The sequence below is a fragment of the Lonchura striata genome, chromosome 12 (assembly GCF_046129695.1).
Source record: "Lonchura striata isolate bLonStr1 chromosome 12, bLonStr1.mat, whole genome shotgun sequence".
Taxonomy (NCBI): domain Eukaryota; kingdom Metazoa; phylum Chordata; class Aves; order Passeriformes; family Estrildidae; genus Lonchura; species Lonchura striata.
This window is the reverse complement of record NC_134614.1, coordinates 12,608,244-12,622,460: the sequence shown is the minus strand read 5'-3', so window position 1 is coordinate 12,622,460 and position 14,217 is coordinate 12,608,244. Positions and strand designations below refer to the sequence as shown.

Sequence of the window (14,217 nt, the reverse complement as noted above, 5' to 3'; positions counted from 1 at the left end):
AAGCCCATAATTTATTCATCAGTTCACTGGAGAAAAATGCCTCTTCCTCAGGGGAGAGTCACATATTGCATTGCAAGCTTCAGAAATTGCCTGCACTTTAGAATTGCTGTTCAACCGAGATTAAACCAGCATGCCTCAGCACAGAGTCTGAGGTGTCAGAGAAAACAAAAATTCTCCCTACAAGCAATTATTTGAGAACGTATTAAAGATCTTGTGTCACATGCCAAAAACCTCTACAATTCCTGGCTGGTAAAGCAGAGAAAATGCAGCCAGAAAGGTTTGGGATTTCTCCTCCAAGCCTACAGTGAGGCTGAGCATCTCCTCTCCTTGGCATGCACAGAGATAGAGGAGCAAGGCCAAAGCTCTGCTTTGCTGGACACAGTTGTCAGGAGGAGCAGCAGCAGCTCAAACACTGGGAAATTCTCTGAGTGCAGCAGCACTTTGCAGCACAGGGGCTCAAACCAACAACATCCAACATTTCCCAAGGACAGAATGACACTGTGACCACCCTCCATCATCTGCCAGCTCTCCCACATGCCCATCATACTTACTGGAGAACATCTCTCTGCTCCAGGTTGTATTTCCCCCCATTCTTCATGGCTGCATTGTGCACAGCTTCAATGGCACGGTCAATGGACTGGAGAACCACATCCTGCTCCAGCACCTGAAAAACAACATCCAACATGTTACTGTGCCCTTCAGCTGAGGTTCTTTTGCACCAGAGCTTATGGCAAGAGAGACCATAGTACACAGAAGTTTTTCTTATACTTCTTGGCCACCAGGACACACTGCTGGCTCATGGTCAGTCAGCTGCTGACCAGTACCCCCAGGTCCTTTTCCACCTGAGCACTGTCCAGCCATGCCATCCCCAGCCTATAACCCTACAGTTATTGTGGCCAAAATGCAGGACTCAGCACTTGGACTTATTAAATCTCCACCCAAGCTGTCACAGCAACATTTATTCTTCCTGCCAGCTTGTTACTGCAGTTAAAATAAACAGCAGCCTTGAAACAAGAAACACCAAAGATGCCTCTCCCTGGGCTCCCAGAGGAGGCTGCAAGGGGAACAGGAAGATAAAGCAGGTTTCTACACTCGTGGCAGTCTAAAAGGCTTTGTTTATCAACAGTTGATATGCCTTCAGGAGATAAGACCTTTACAGGACAAAAGCAGAAGGCAAAGGACACGCTACTGAGTCTCTGAGCCACAGGTCTCCCATAAGCTGCCACCGGTGCCAGCACCATCCGTTTCGGTCCTGCTGCTCCAGCCTCAGCCCATGCACAGGGGGAGGAGGGGAATGCTCAGACTCCAGTGCCCACTGCAGCTGTTTGAACACTAAATCCCTCTTTCACTTGCTTTGCCCCCCCCCTCTGTGCATCAGAGCAACTATTTATCCAGCCAAGCAGCGGCTGGATTCTCATCAAGGATGCACCTTAATTGGCCTTAGGGGGCTGCAGAGCACAGAAGGGAAGCCCTCCCCACCAGGGCCAGAAGTGCCTCCCTCCACAACACTGGCATGCAGTTTCCTGATAACATGCTATGTATTATTTATATTGTGGTTAATTGCTTAAGTAAATGTGAATTAACAACTACCACACACAGTGGGGAAAAAAATAAGGTGTGGATGAGAGACCTCTTCTGCAATACTCAGCTTTGAAATATTTAGGAGGGCCTTTTTTTTTCTGTTGGTTTGTTTTTCCAAGAAAGATAGTTAGGGAAGACAGCAATTGGGGAAAACTTTAAAAATAAAACAAAATTTGTTAAAGTGCCAGGTCAAGAACAAAACCAACACTCAGAATTCAACTTTGGGATGAAACCTCCAAGCAGCCCCAAGCAGCCTAGGGGTATGGCCTAGGGAGCATTTCATCACCTCTAACCATAGAACCAAGGAAACAGAGCAAGGTTTATTTGAATAAATTCCAAGTGGGGTTTCAAGGAACAGCAAGTTATTTTAGTGAATTCACCTCATTTTCTGAAAAGAGAAAATTACAGCCAGCTGCATGCTCTCTCTGGGAAAGGGGAGCAGTGCAGAAGTCTCCAGCACTGCTGTCTCCAAGGGAATGCCAGTGTTGCTCTGAGTGCCACAGACCCCCGCCCTCTGCACACCCCACCTGCCCTCCTGCACTCCTGTGAGTCCCCACCCAGTCCCATCCTCCCCAGTCTTCCACACTTTCACCCACATGGGTTTAAACCCTTTCTCATCTGATCATCCCAAGGAAGATAGCAGTACAGAGCACTGAATCCTACTGAACAGCTCAGCATCTCTGCCCTCTTTCAGAAAGCTCATCAGTACAGTCCACAGGAATCCATCCACAGGCTGGAATCATAGAATGGTTTGGGTTGGAAGGGATCTTTTAAATCTTCTAGTTCCAACCCCCTACCATGAGTAGGAATGTCCCTCACTAGACCAGATTTCTCAAGGTCCTGTCCAACTTGGCCTTGAACACTTCCAGGGATGGGGCATCCACAGTTTCTCTGGGCAACCTCTTACAGTGCCTCACCTCTCTCCAGTTAAGGAATTTCCCCCTAACAGCCAATGTAATCCTTGCCTCTTACAGTTTAAAACTATACCCCCTTGTCTTAGCACTACCTGCCAATGTAAAAATCATTGTCCATCTTTCTATAAGCTCCCTTTAAGTACTGGAGGCAATGAGGTTTCCCTAATGCCTTCTCCAGGCTGAACAGTACCACTCTCTCAGCCTGCCTCCACAGGAGAGGTGCTCCTATGGAGCTGCTCCTTGCTGTGCAATGCCATTTACTATGGAGAGGGTGCTTCCTTTCTGATAAAACACAGCATTTTCACACTAATGCAGCAGTGCTGTGACAACTGCTGACAACTGAAATTAGTCTGCTGTGCCCTTTCCTTTTGCTTCTGTTCCCAGATTTCTATTAACAAGGCCCTGTCAAAGGGCTGGAATAAGAAAGCAGCATTAACTTGCTACTTGCACTTCATGACATTGCTGATGCTGCTCATAAAACATCTCCCTTGCTCAGCTGAGTTGGGGGGTGCATGTTGAGTGAGGGGGGAAATGGCAGGGTCTTCAGCATAGGAGCTGCTTTGCATTCTGGGTTTGGAGGACACCCACCATCAGGGACCCCTTGCATCGTAATCATAAAGTTAAAAAATAAATATCAGTATCCTGCATAGATCATGTGATTCAAAGGAATCTGCACACTCCCCAGGCTAACCAAAATGGCACTGCTTTGTTTAAAGAGGGATGAATGAAAAAGCATATTGCAGTTGAAACGAGCACAGGCTGCACGGTGTCACCCTGATCTTTTGGGAGTTTTAAAGTTCTTCCAAAGGTTTTCAATGCCTTCTGATATTTACATATTTCTACTAAATTTTCTCACACTGTTCATATAAACAATTATTGTTTTGCATTCTTCTGTGTGGGTGGAGAGAATTGATAGACTTAGTTTGACCAGTGTGGTTGGAGAGAGGTGGCAGTTTCACCCTCCAATCCACTGACACTTTTTGCTATTGTATATATAGTGGAATCAGAAAATAAAGCTTGCTTTTTGAGTTCTTTTTCTTCCTTATTTATATAACATGAATTATTTCGTGTCGTAGTATAACAGCAAGGGGCAAAAGTCTGGTTTGCCAAGGTCTCACCTATGATCTCCTCCTCCCTAGGGCTCAAGGGACTGCACACTCACAGCAACTCTGGGCAGCAGTGCCTCGCTGTTCTCCCCATGCAATATAGGGAGATCAGTCACTCTGCAGGACAGGGGAATCCTGCCTGTATCCAGCACCCATTCCTGAGGATGCTGGCAACTGGGACACAGGCAGGCAGGGTTCCTCACACATTCACAGGCAGCCCTGGTCACACACAGCTCTACAGCCTGCAAAGGAGAGGCCACAAAGCAGCAGCAAAAGCAGAGCCCTTGAGTGAAGGCAGAGCTGGGTACTCCAAAGTCCTGCGCTGCAGTCCTGCCCCATCCTATGCTCTGGGCTACAGATATAAAACCCTGTTCATAAGCTAAGGCTCACATGGAAGCAAGGGAATGCATGAAAAGGGCATTGCTGTACAGAGGGCTGTCAGAGGAGACACACCAAACAAAGCCCAGGATTTACTGAGATTGCACAGTGGGGGTTGGCAGACTCCTGAGCAACCACTGCAGCATGCAAGCTGTTTACTGTGTCTTTCACCAGTTTACTGGCTTGCCAGGCACAGGCACAGCCATGCCAGCCACTCTGGGAAGGCAGAAGAGGTGGCAGGGACAGGGCAGGAACATGGCTGTGACAGGGCAGCGATGGCACTGGAAAGCGCTGCCCTCACCTCACGGGGTGAGTGCAGGAGTCTCCTTGGTCAGCGTGAAGTGATGGTGCCCAGGCCGTGGCCAAGAGGCACCAACCTTCTGCCCAACATGCCACAAAGATCAAGGGGTATTTGCTGAGGTACTGATAACACATTCCCACTGGTGCTTCACCCCAGAAAGGAGTGGCTGCCACTCCCTCTATCAGATATTTCTGGTTTAATCAAACAGCACTGCAGCAGAGAAATGCTGGGCTCTCTACACAGCCTGTCTCCAGCAGCCTGGCAACAGCCAGCGGCAGGGGAAGAGCAGAGAAGGGACCCTTGGTGACCACAGGCCATACTGGCTAGGGGCACTGTACCAGGGCTACCACCAGCACCCCACAGGCCAGCTGCTCTGCCAGGAACATAGTACTGCTCAATTAGAGCCATGACTATCAGCCAGGAAACTGAATTTCGTCCTTCATATTCTGGTATAGGAGAATCACAGAAGCATTAATAAATCATTATTTCCTCACTCCTTGCTAATAACAGAAGCAAACAAAGGATATCCCCAGAGCCTGCTGCCAATTTCCTCCCCACATGATGAGGACAGTCCTAGACCTCAGCACTGCCTTGGGGTGCTTTGCATACCCCAAGGTGGCTGGGGAAGATGCCTTTCCCAGGGCCAAAGGCAAGCATTTAAGAAGCACCCTTCCAGAATGTCTTGTGAGTGTGTAAGCACAGCCAACACAGGGCATGGCCCTTCAGAGACAGGAACGCATCTATCCCTGTGCCTCACACTGCTCTGATCCTCACTGCCCCAGGAGCAGTCTCCCCAGAAAGAGCATACCTGCACAGGATGTGTTGCACAGGCTGGTGAGAGACCTGAGCAGTTCAGAAGACACTACAGGTGTCCTTGTTGTACAGGCAGCACACCCTTCTCTCCTGCCCTCCCCAGGCTATCAAAAATGTTGCCCCCTCTCTCTTTGTTTGTAATCTTTCCACATGTACCACTGGTGTTGTTTAAATGCACTCACACAGAAGAACTTGCTCAACAGTCTAGAATAATCATACCTTTCAGAAAAGCATTTTCTAGACAAACAGGCTGACAGCTGCATCAGCTCAGACAGGCTGAGCCACTCTGCGTGCACAAGGCTCCCACATTTATGAAAGTGGCCCATTAACTTATGGCAGCCTTTTCTTTGCCTCCACAGGGGGCTGATCCAAGAAAACATAGCTTTTTTTTTTTTCCCTCCTCCTACCTCCCCATTCATTAGAGATCAAGGGCATTTACTCTTCTGCATGTGCAGGAATCAGTGCCCTCATGCCTGCAGCTGCCTCTGCAGCCAGAGCGGTGCCCAGGCAGGGCTGCTCATCGTCACCCTCATCTCAGTGCCCCAGCTTTCACAACATGACAACAAAGGACAGACAAAGTTTTGTCTCCAGTGACAGCTCAGTTTTCATGCAGCTGCACTGACACGGACGACTGGTGAAATTAGTATATTTATCCTGCTGGCATACACAGGCACAGGCTGGTTCTTTGTTACACAAATCAGAGAGGAACGCCACCTCTTTGGTCACATGCCCTTCACCCCCAGTCACCGACAGACTGTCTGCATGTTTATTCCTTCCAGACTGAGATGATCACGGCACCAATGTACAAAAATCAACTATCCTTTGTCTGTGGCAGAGTGATGTGCCAGATCAGGGTTCCACCTTTGGGACCACACAGCTCCAACAAATGGGATGAATTTTGGTTTTTTGCATTGCTGGGGAAAACTCAGCTCCTTTCTCTTCCCTTTTTGCAGCCCAAATCAGAAATTTTTAGTCCTCAGGCTGTTGGCTAAGAGAGATGCATTAACTTATTCTTGCCAGCATGAAGATATTGTGCCTCACCGCACTTAAAAGCACACAACAAAAACACAAGTGAAACAATGGGCAACTGCCCTGGTTACTGAGCAAATAGGATGAGTAAAGCTCCAAACAAACCTGCAGCATCTCTGACTCGCTAGTGAGAAAACAAAGACATGGCTGAGCTCTCCTGACAAAGAGGCAGCCCAGAAGCAGCCCAGGAATTCCTGCTGATATGCTACAGTGCGTTTCTCACAGATCGGTGTTTTTCCACTGTGCGCTGACAGCAGCCGCTTGAGCAGACAGCCGGCACAAATGGGAAATGAAAAGAAAGGATAGCCAGGGAAAAGGCTTAAGCTGTGCAAATCACGCTAAAGCAAAAGCCAAAGCTCCTGGCAAAGAGATACACTAAGCAGGGACAGTACAGGCACAAGAGGCATTCGGAACAAACAGAACCCTGAAGGCAGCAGGGCATGCACAGCAACCAAACCTCAACCAATTTCTCTCCCAAGAGCAGGAAGCCTCGGGTTCAGGGAGAAGGGGGCAGAGATGGCTGAGGGACAGGAGAATGCATGCAACCCAGCAACTGCATGCTTGTACTTCCTGAGGTGGAAATGCTTCATCCTAAGTCTCTCCAGCCATGCTCAGACCCTGTTTACTGGCCACGATGACCAGAATCAGCCACTGATTTCTTCACCTCCTAATTTTGCACTCTCCACGTGTCTTATGCCAAGAGTCTAAGAGGCTAAAAGCAGAGACAATTTTTTAAAATAAAACAACCAACACATGTATCTTGCTGCCTTAATTGTTACTGCTCTCAACACTTCAGGGACTACCCTGGTTCAGCCTGCTCCAGACAACAGAGCTGCCCCTCTCTTTAGGATCACCTGTTCAACATAATCTTTGCACACAATTGTCAAGTCAGTATCTGACATGATCAACGTGTGCAGGAAAACTTACATTTCTACTGACACATACATAAATATAAAATGTATATGCATACACATACTTGAGTTATCATCTGCACTGAGAAAGAAAATAGCAGATAGCCTCTGCTTTGATGAAAACTCAGGATTATGAACCAGGATGTATCAAGGTGAAAGCAAACATAAAACATACTGCAGGGCAGCACTAGAAGTATGCCAAGACTTTTGACATATTAGCATTTGAAGTTGAAAAAAAAGCCCAACAGAAGGAGTTTTGCCAGACTTTGTATAGTCTTCAGTTTGGTAGCCCAAAAACTACTACAGATGTTTGCTGAGATTTAGGACAGCTCCAAGATCACTTGCACACAATTAGCACAGGTCTATAAAACAACCCCTATACTAATTATGATCAAAAATGCAACTAATTTCTAAGTTCCCAGAGTGCTGGGAAGAGTGCAAGGTGCTAATCTCAGCCCATCTTTGTTTTGATTGAGTTGGCAAAAACATAGATGTGGGATGAAGATCCAGCCACAGAAACTCTCTTTGCAGTTAAACAGACTTGCCAAGAGCTGCCAGAACAAGGAGCAAGGTCAGAGCCCAAAGGAAAGAACAAGACTGGAAAACTGTCTAAGTCCTGCCTCTTCTTCTGGCATTCAAAGAGGAAGGTTCAGTTTCCCCCCACAATTTATTTCCATAGCAGAGATAGTAGCAAAATGCCAGAAATGTGACAGTTATATAAAACTCAGGATGAAAAAATACAATTTTCTACCACGATCAAGAGAACTCTTTCCCTTTCCATTCACCCCTGCCTTGGAGCACATTCCAGTACATGAGGGTCAAGTAAGTAAAGTGTCCAGGAATCAAGAAGGAAAAATATGCAATTACATTGTCAATTCAACTGATGCCCAAAGACAGATGCAGAAGAGCCCATATGTACATGTTAACCAAAAGGGACTTTCCTCCTGCATGCCACAGACTGGCACTGATGTAACAGCTTGCAGTTTGAGAAAGAGGTAAAAACTTGCGATTCATCTTGCACAGGAATTTCTAACTTACCAGCTTTTCTTCCCAAATCCTCTGTGTCCCATAACCAGCACTCTGGCAAGAGTCAGAAGGCAGCAAACTGGAGTTGTGATGTGCTTTGGGCACAATAACAATAACTGTGTTGCCCAAACCTAAAACCATGGGCAAATTAAAAAGTGTCTCTTATATAGACAGAAAATGGGGGAATGGGGAAATGCCAAATTATTATACAGAAAGAAAATGGGGAAATGCCAAATTAATCAGACCTGCTGTCACAGTTCCAGTGAACATAGGTAGACAGGCAGCAGACACAGGTGTACGACCCAGGGACATTGGCCAGGCAAGAAGGAGAAGGGGTAAGGAGGGTGAACAGGTCACCATCCAAGGAAGTGCAGAGCCTGTGGGCTTGGCATGAACAATTCCAGTCTGCCAATGGAGAACAAGTGCTGCTTTCTGGTATCCACTGGATGAACTTGTATGTATATAAGTACTTCATTAAAGTCATTAATGAGAGAAAAGAGATTCCATCCTTAAGAGGCAATCACAGAACAGTCATCAGCTAGTTTTAGTTCTGAACAGTTGTAAATTGCACAAAACAGTAAACCAGACAAGAATCCCCAGGATCTTTTGAGTAGCACCAGGATCAGAGGTGGCAGACCTGGCACAGCCTAGGCTCTTTCCTGCTAAGCTGGCACTGTGAGATGAAAACCTGTCTTGCATTACTGTGAGCAAACCTGAGAGAGGCCCTGGAAAGTTCTCCCCAAAGATCATTCAACTTAGGAGGATCAAAGGTAGCTTGCTGCTGTAGGATCAGTTAACAGTCTGGATAGAAATGAATTTTTCTGTGTTGTGGACTCTACATGCAGAATGCTTCCTCCACCACAAAGGGACACAGCTCCCCTGCACACTGTGGCAGGACATCTACCCCTCCCCTCCTCTACCACAGATAGTTGGTGCATAAAGAGATAACCTGGCTGAAAGGCCCAACAAAGGATCATCTCAGGCTCCAAAAAAGCTCAGGCCTCAACTAAGAATCAACATCTTAGTCTGGAGAGCAGATGTGGGAAGAGACAGAAGAAATATTCTTGACTTAGAGACACTGTTTTACAAACTATAAAAGACAGATGAGTTAGCACAGAGGCAGAAGCCTCTTGCACACACCCTGACAAACATTCAAGACTTCTGCCCAGAGTTTGGATGCAGATTTTGTGGTTACTTTCCTGAGAATTGAGAGGAAGGACCTCGATGTGTGCCCCACCAACAGCTGGATGGCAAGATAAATTAAATCCAAAGTTATATTATTTCTTCACTAGTGTAACATTAATAGGTAGCTTTAAGCTCAGGCTGTATGTATCTACAAGTAGTCTCTTTTTGTCCTTATTCCTGTGTAGTAATAGTTTAAGTCTTATGTCTGTTAGTTTTGTGTCTATTAAATAAATAATTCATTCTATAATAGACCAAATCACCCATTAAAAGAACACTTATTTGGGGTGCTGGCCACCTCAATAAAGCTACTGCCTGCTGCCAGAGGCCTGGGCAAAAGGCAAGGACTTATCTAAACCCCATCCATTCATAACACACACCCAAAAGAAAGAGAAAACCAGCAGGGCAGGATCAGAAGACACTAACTTATAGAAAAAACCCAGCATTTTCCTCTGTAATTAACATTTCCCTTCCTCAAATTACTGATACATCCTACCTGAAACTCAACTTACCATGTTGTGTGATCAGATCACATGTGCGACCTCCTCTGAAATAGTGACCCTCAGATCACCATGTGGAAAAACCTGAGCATTTTTTACCAGGAGTAAAACTGCTCCAAGTAAAAATAGAATGGCTGGGTTTATGCTGCCCTATGTTCAAAAACAGCAGCTCCACATTCTCATGGAGTAAAACTCATCTGAAGATGGAGGGATCACTTGCCAACAGTACTTTTACTATCATCCCTTCACACAACTCCTAAGCACAAAAGATAAACCGATGTCCTTGAGAACTTCTCCTGCTAATGGTATTTCAGACCAGGAATTTAAGACAGTAAACATATTTACAAGGCTTCTCCAAAGCAGATGCCCATATAATGTTCCCACAATGTGGATCTTGCTTCTCTCCACAGTCCCCTCTGGGTCAAAGGAACAAAGATTTGAAACATCAGTATTGGGAAACCCCAGGATACCAACCAGCTTCTCCCCAGCATTTTCAAGCTATACTGAACAGCTCCCACCAGTGTGGAAGAAACACATTTCCTCTTTGGTGGGGACATAGTTCCCAACATGAGAATCCCAAACAAGTCCTCCACCTATGCAGAAGAGCATGTCCAGACCCAGCAGGTTTCTTCCAGCCACTAGGATCATACATGATTTTAGACTGGTACAAATTACTCATTCTGGGATTTAAACAAGGTAACAACCAGACTCCCTGTCAAAGATAAACCTTCACATGCTCATTTGTTTTTAGGTGGGCCACAGTAAAGCTATGGAAAGAAAGAATATCCTCCAAAAGAGGATCCTGTGCCATGGGTTTTGGTAGCTATATATTTTAACATGTTCAGAGTAGCACTATGAAACAGGGGATGTTATTTGTGCTTTTGGCTTATCAATGCTATACACAAGAATTACATGAAGTTAGGTGTGCCAGCTAATTATAGCAAAGCCATTTAAAGACTGTTGAAGGTGCAGGTGGTAGGGCACCAAAGGGAGGAGGTATCAGATGGACTGAAATACTCCACACATGTTGCACTGTCAAGAGGGAGATCATGCTAATTGGTCACAGACAAAATACCCAAGTGTGCACACATCCTTGTTAGCTAAGAGCTGCTTCGGCACGCACATTTATTCTTGGTAAAGAGGGTTTCTGCTGATGTTTCTGTTTCTGACTCTCACCAAATCCAGCAAGTCAATGCAATCATGCTTCATGGGGATGGTGATAAAATTAAAGCTAATTCATACCCCAAAACCAATGAAGATACCACTGAGATCGGCAGCAGTGTCTTACACCATTACATGTGTGATCATTAAGACAACAGCACAAGCCAAAAGAAACCCCAGAAAATTCTCAACTAAAGATCCTGCAGTTGTTTTTGACTGACAGACAGCAGAACACTATTTTTCTGTGCTGCAAAACTTCAGCAGACTGACAGTTTTCCATTGACCTACAAAAGTAGCTTGAAAATTGCAAGTTTAGCTCTGTTTACCAAAGGAATGAGGCTAACTTGCTGTTATCTCCAGATTCAGTTCTAGAACAAATTCTGGGGTTTGTTCCGTGGGCTTTTTTACCTTAAAAAAAAATAAAGGGTTCAACTGGATTTGCTGACATTTCACCTATAGGGAAGTAAGAGGTGAGTCACAGAAGAAAAGCAATTCATTAGTGTCCCACACTATCTTCAGGAGAAAATCAGCCTCTGCTTTAGCTGCAATTTATAATCCAATCGCCTTTTGCAGCTTAGAGTAGCACAGGCTCCTCAGAAAACACAAAGAAATGGGGACAGGAGGGGAATGTCCTCATAGGACAATGTGCTTCAGGCAGCAAAACAGCCATAATCCTGTTTTCCTCACTTTCTGAGGCAGTGAACAAAAAAAACTGCCTTTGTTAGACCGTTCATTTCCCATGAGCAAAAGTTGCTCCCAGCTCCCACGGCTCATTACAGGATTGATTTCTTGCATCTGCTTCTCCTCGTGCCACATTCACCTGTATCATCATCCATCTCACTCAGAGGCATCAGCGAGAGCAAACCACTGTGTTTCAGGAAATCTTCCCACCCCATATTGTGTGGGACAAACCTACAGGAATGGAGATGGCCAGGACCCAGCTCATCTCCTGCATGCAGGTCTGGAGCTGCATAACAGCAAGCAAAGGGTGACAGTAACTCAAGCTGTGTGGTTTGCACAATTCACGTGCATGTTTTCTCTCTCCTGTCCAGGAAGCACGACAGCCGTGCTAAGCATAAACCGTGCTAAGCATAAACCGTGCTAAGCATAAACCGTGCTAAGCATAAACCGTGCCACGCCACAAAGCCGACCTGTGCCAGGACGTTTTGCTACCGGAGCACCCTGCAGTCATGCCAAGCCACCACGTGGGTCCCACAGAGGTGGCTTGTCACCTCCACATTTCTTGTCACCTCCACAGAGCTCCTACAAAAGGGGCGCCCAACAATAAAATTTGGCTGTCGTCTCAAACTTCAGTGTGTTCTGTCACGTGCCTGTCTCCAGCATCAGTGACAATCTGGAAGGCACAGGATTCACCGAGTTCACACAAAAAGGAATTGTCACCACGTCAGATTCAGAGGCCACAGAGGCTGGCATTTGTCTGCTCAGAGGAGAGCTTCAACTTGATGTCTCTAGGCGGCCATCTGGTTTCCACAGGAGCTGCCCTGGTTCTTATTGCAGCACACAGACATCGACTGAACTCTGCTAACAAAGAGCCCTCCATCCCAAAAACATGTCCAACCACTTCCATCCCTCAGGTGCAAGTGGGTGAAAGGCACCTGTGTGGTCCATCAAGTCTTTCTTCCCATCTCCAGAGAAAGAGGATGAAGCTCAGAGGCTGAGTTCAGCCCCCCAGCCAGTAAGCTCAAGGGCAGTGGAGGGGGAGCAGGCAGCAGGAACAGTGGGAGATGACATCCCAGCTACATCAGCAGCTGAGGATGTATGGCCTCAGGCACAAACCTTATGGATAAGCATTCAAACATCTTTTCATCAATACATCATCCCAGCAATTCCTGCCTCCTTGTGGGTGAGTGTCTATCTCTGCAGCTCTTGCCTCATCTCCCTCAGCCCTATGGTTTTTGATCAATATAATATAAGCTTTGGACTGAGGCCTGCCCTCAGGTTTTCATACTACAAGGCACTGTCCCTACTTGTACTACAAAAAAACCCAAGAAATAATTAATAGTTATTACTTAGAAAATACCTAATCTGAACTTGAAACCTGTGATTTAGCAAGAAATGACCCACAGCCTGGAATTATCTAGCACGCCAACAGCTTGATTAAAAAAAAAATTAATTATAACTCTTGAGCAGCTGAAGAACCTAAAATACCAGTCTCTGGTGGCATTTCCAGATCACAGAAAAAATCAACACCTTGCAGCAAATTTCACACCACCCCAGCCTGAGCAGCAAAGGGAGACAAAGCAGCACAGATGTTCCCTGCCCCCTACCCCCCAGTGGCATGACAGGACATCCCTATTCAAAAGCACATCCCACTAGCATGAAAAGCAGCCTGAGTCAGAGGAATGGGTTCACTGCACATGCAGCTGGATGACACTGCCTTTTTAGCTGGTCCACATGGACAGGAGGAAGGACACGGGCTTCACAAGAAGAAAGCAGCTTCCAAGGAGGACAGGAGTGACAACTTCTTCTAAACAACTTCAACAGGCAAGAAAATAACCAGGAAAAACAAACCCATGGACTTCCCACCTCATTTTAAAAAGCTGACAAAATCTTGCTTCCCCTTCTTGCCTAAGCCTTGTGCTAAAACAGGACAAGTTTTACTTCTTTGCTCCCTTGAAAGGGAAGCAAACAGCTCTGCCACACAAGCTCTGCACTGCAGGGCATGAACACAGATGATCTCACATGAAGCTGAGCCTCCTCTCCCAAGGTGGTGGGTCCTGTAACTCTATTTGCTCATTAGCACTGACAGAATAGTGCACAATATCCCTGTGATGAGAGTGTGATGGGGGCCAAAGGGGAGCAAAGACACACACATGCAGTCATGAATCGTGTCCTCTGTTCCGCTTCTCACATGACAAGCTTCAAAACCCTGGTTTTAAAATCAAATGTTTTGCCATGTGATAAAAAGTCAAGACAAATATGGTTTGACAAGACCCTCTTTTAAAGGTCAAAATTTGATTTGTGAGGCCCTGGCTGGGGAAGCAAAGTGATGCTCCTCCAGAAGCAGGACCAGGACCCACAATTCCCGCTGCAACTCAGACCTGAGGCAGTGAGGTCAGTCAGGGTCCACAGAAAGAATTTCCAGTGAACTACCATTTCAAAATAGGTTTTTTCTTTTAATACAACAAAGATTTTTCAGATCCAGGTGCCAACTCAAAGAAAAAGCACAAACTGGGGTCCTCCAGGAGTGCCAGCACCTACTTCCCTCTGGAGAGTGTCAGCCCTGGAAACAAGACCTCTTTCTCACTATAGAAGCTGGCACCCATCACACAGCAGTCTGCACACACAGATACA

The 14,217-nt window shown here is 46.2% G+C and overlaps 1 protein-coding gene across 1 annotated transcript in view; it reads right to left on the bottom strand.

The window, feature by feature from the left end:
* Positions 1 to 14,217, bottom strand: part of NCKIPSD (NCK interacting protein with SH3 domain) — a 52,464-nt gene that overhangs the window by 30,471 nt on the left and 7,776 nt on the right. Inside the window, exon 2 of the mRNA XM_021532341.2 lies at positions 552 to 664. Coding sequence (XP_021388016.1) covers positions 552 to 664 — 113 coding nt within the window. The remainder of the gene's footprint in view (positions 1 to 551; positions 665 to 14,217) is intronic.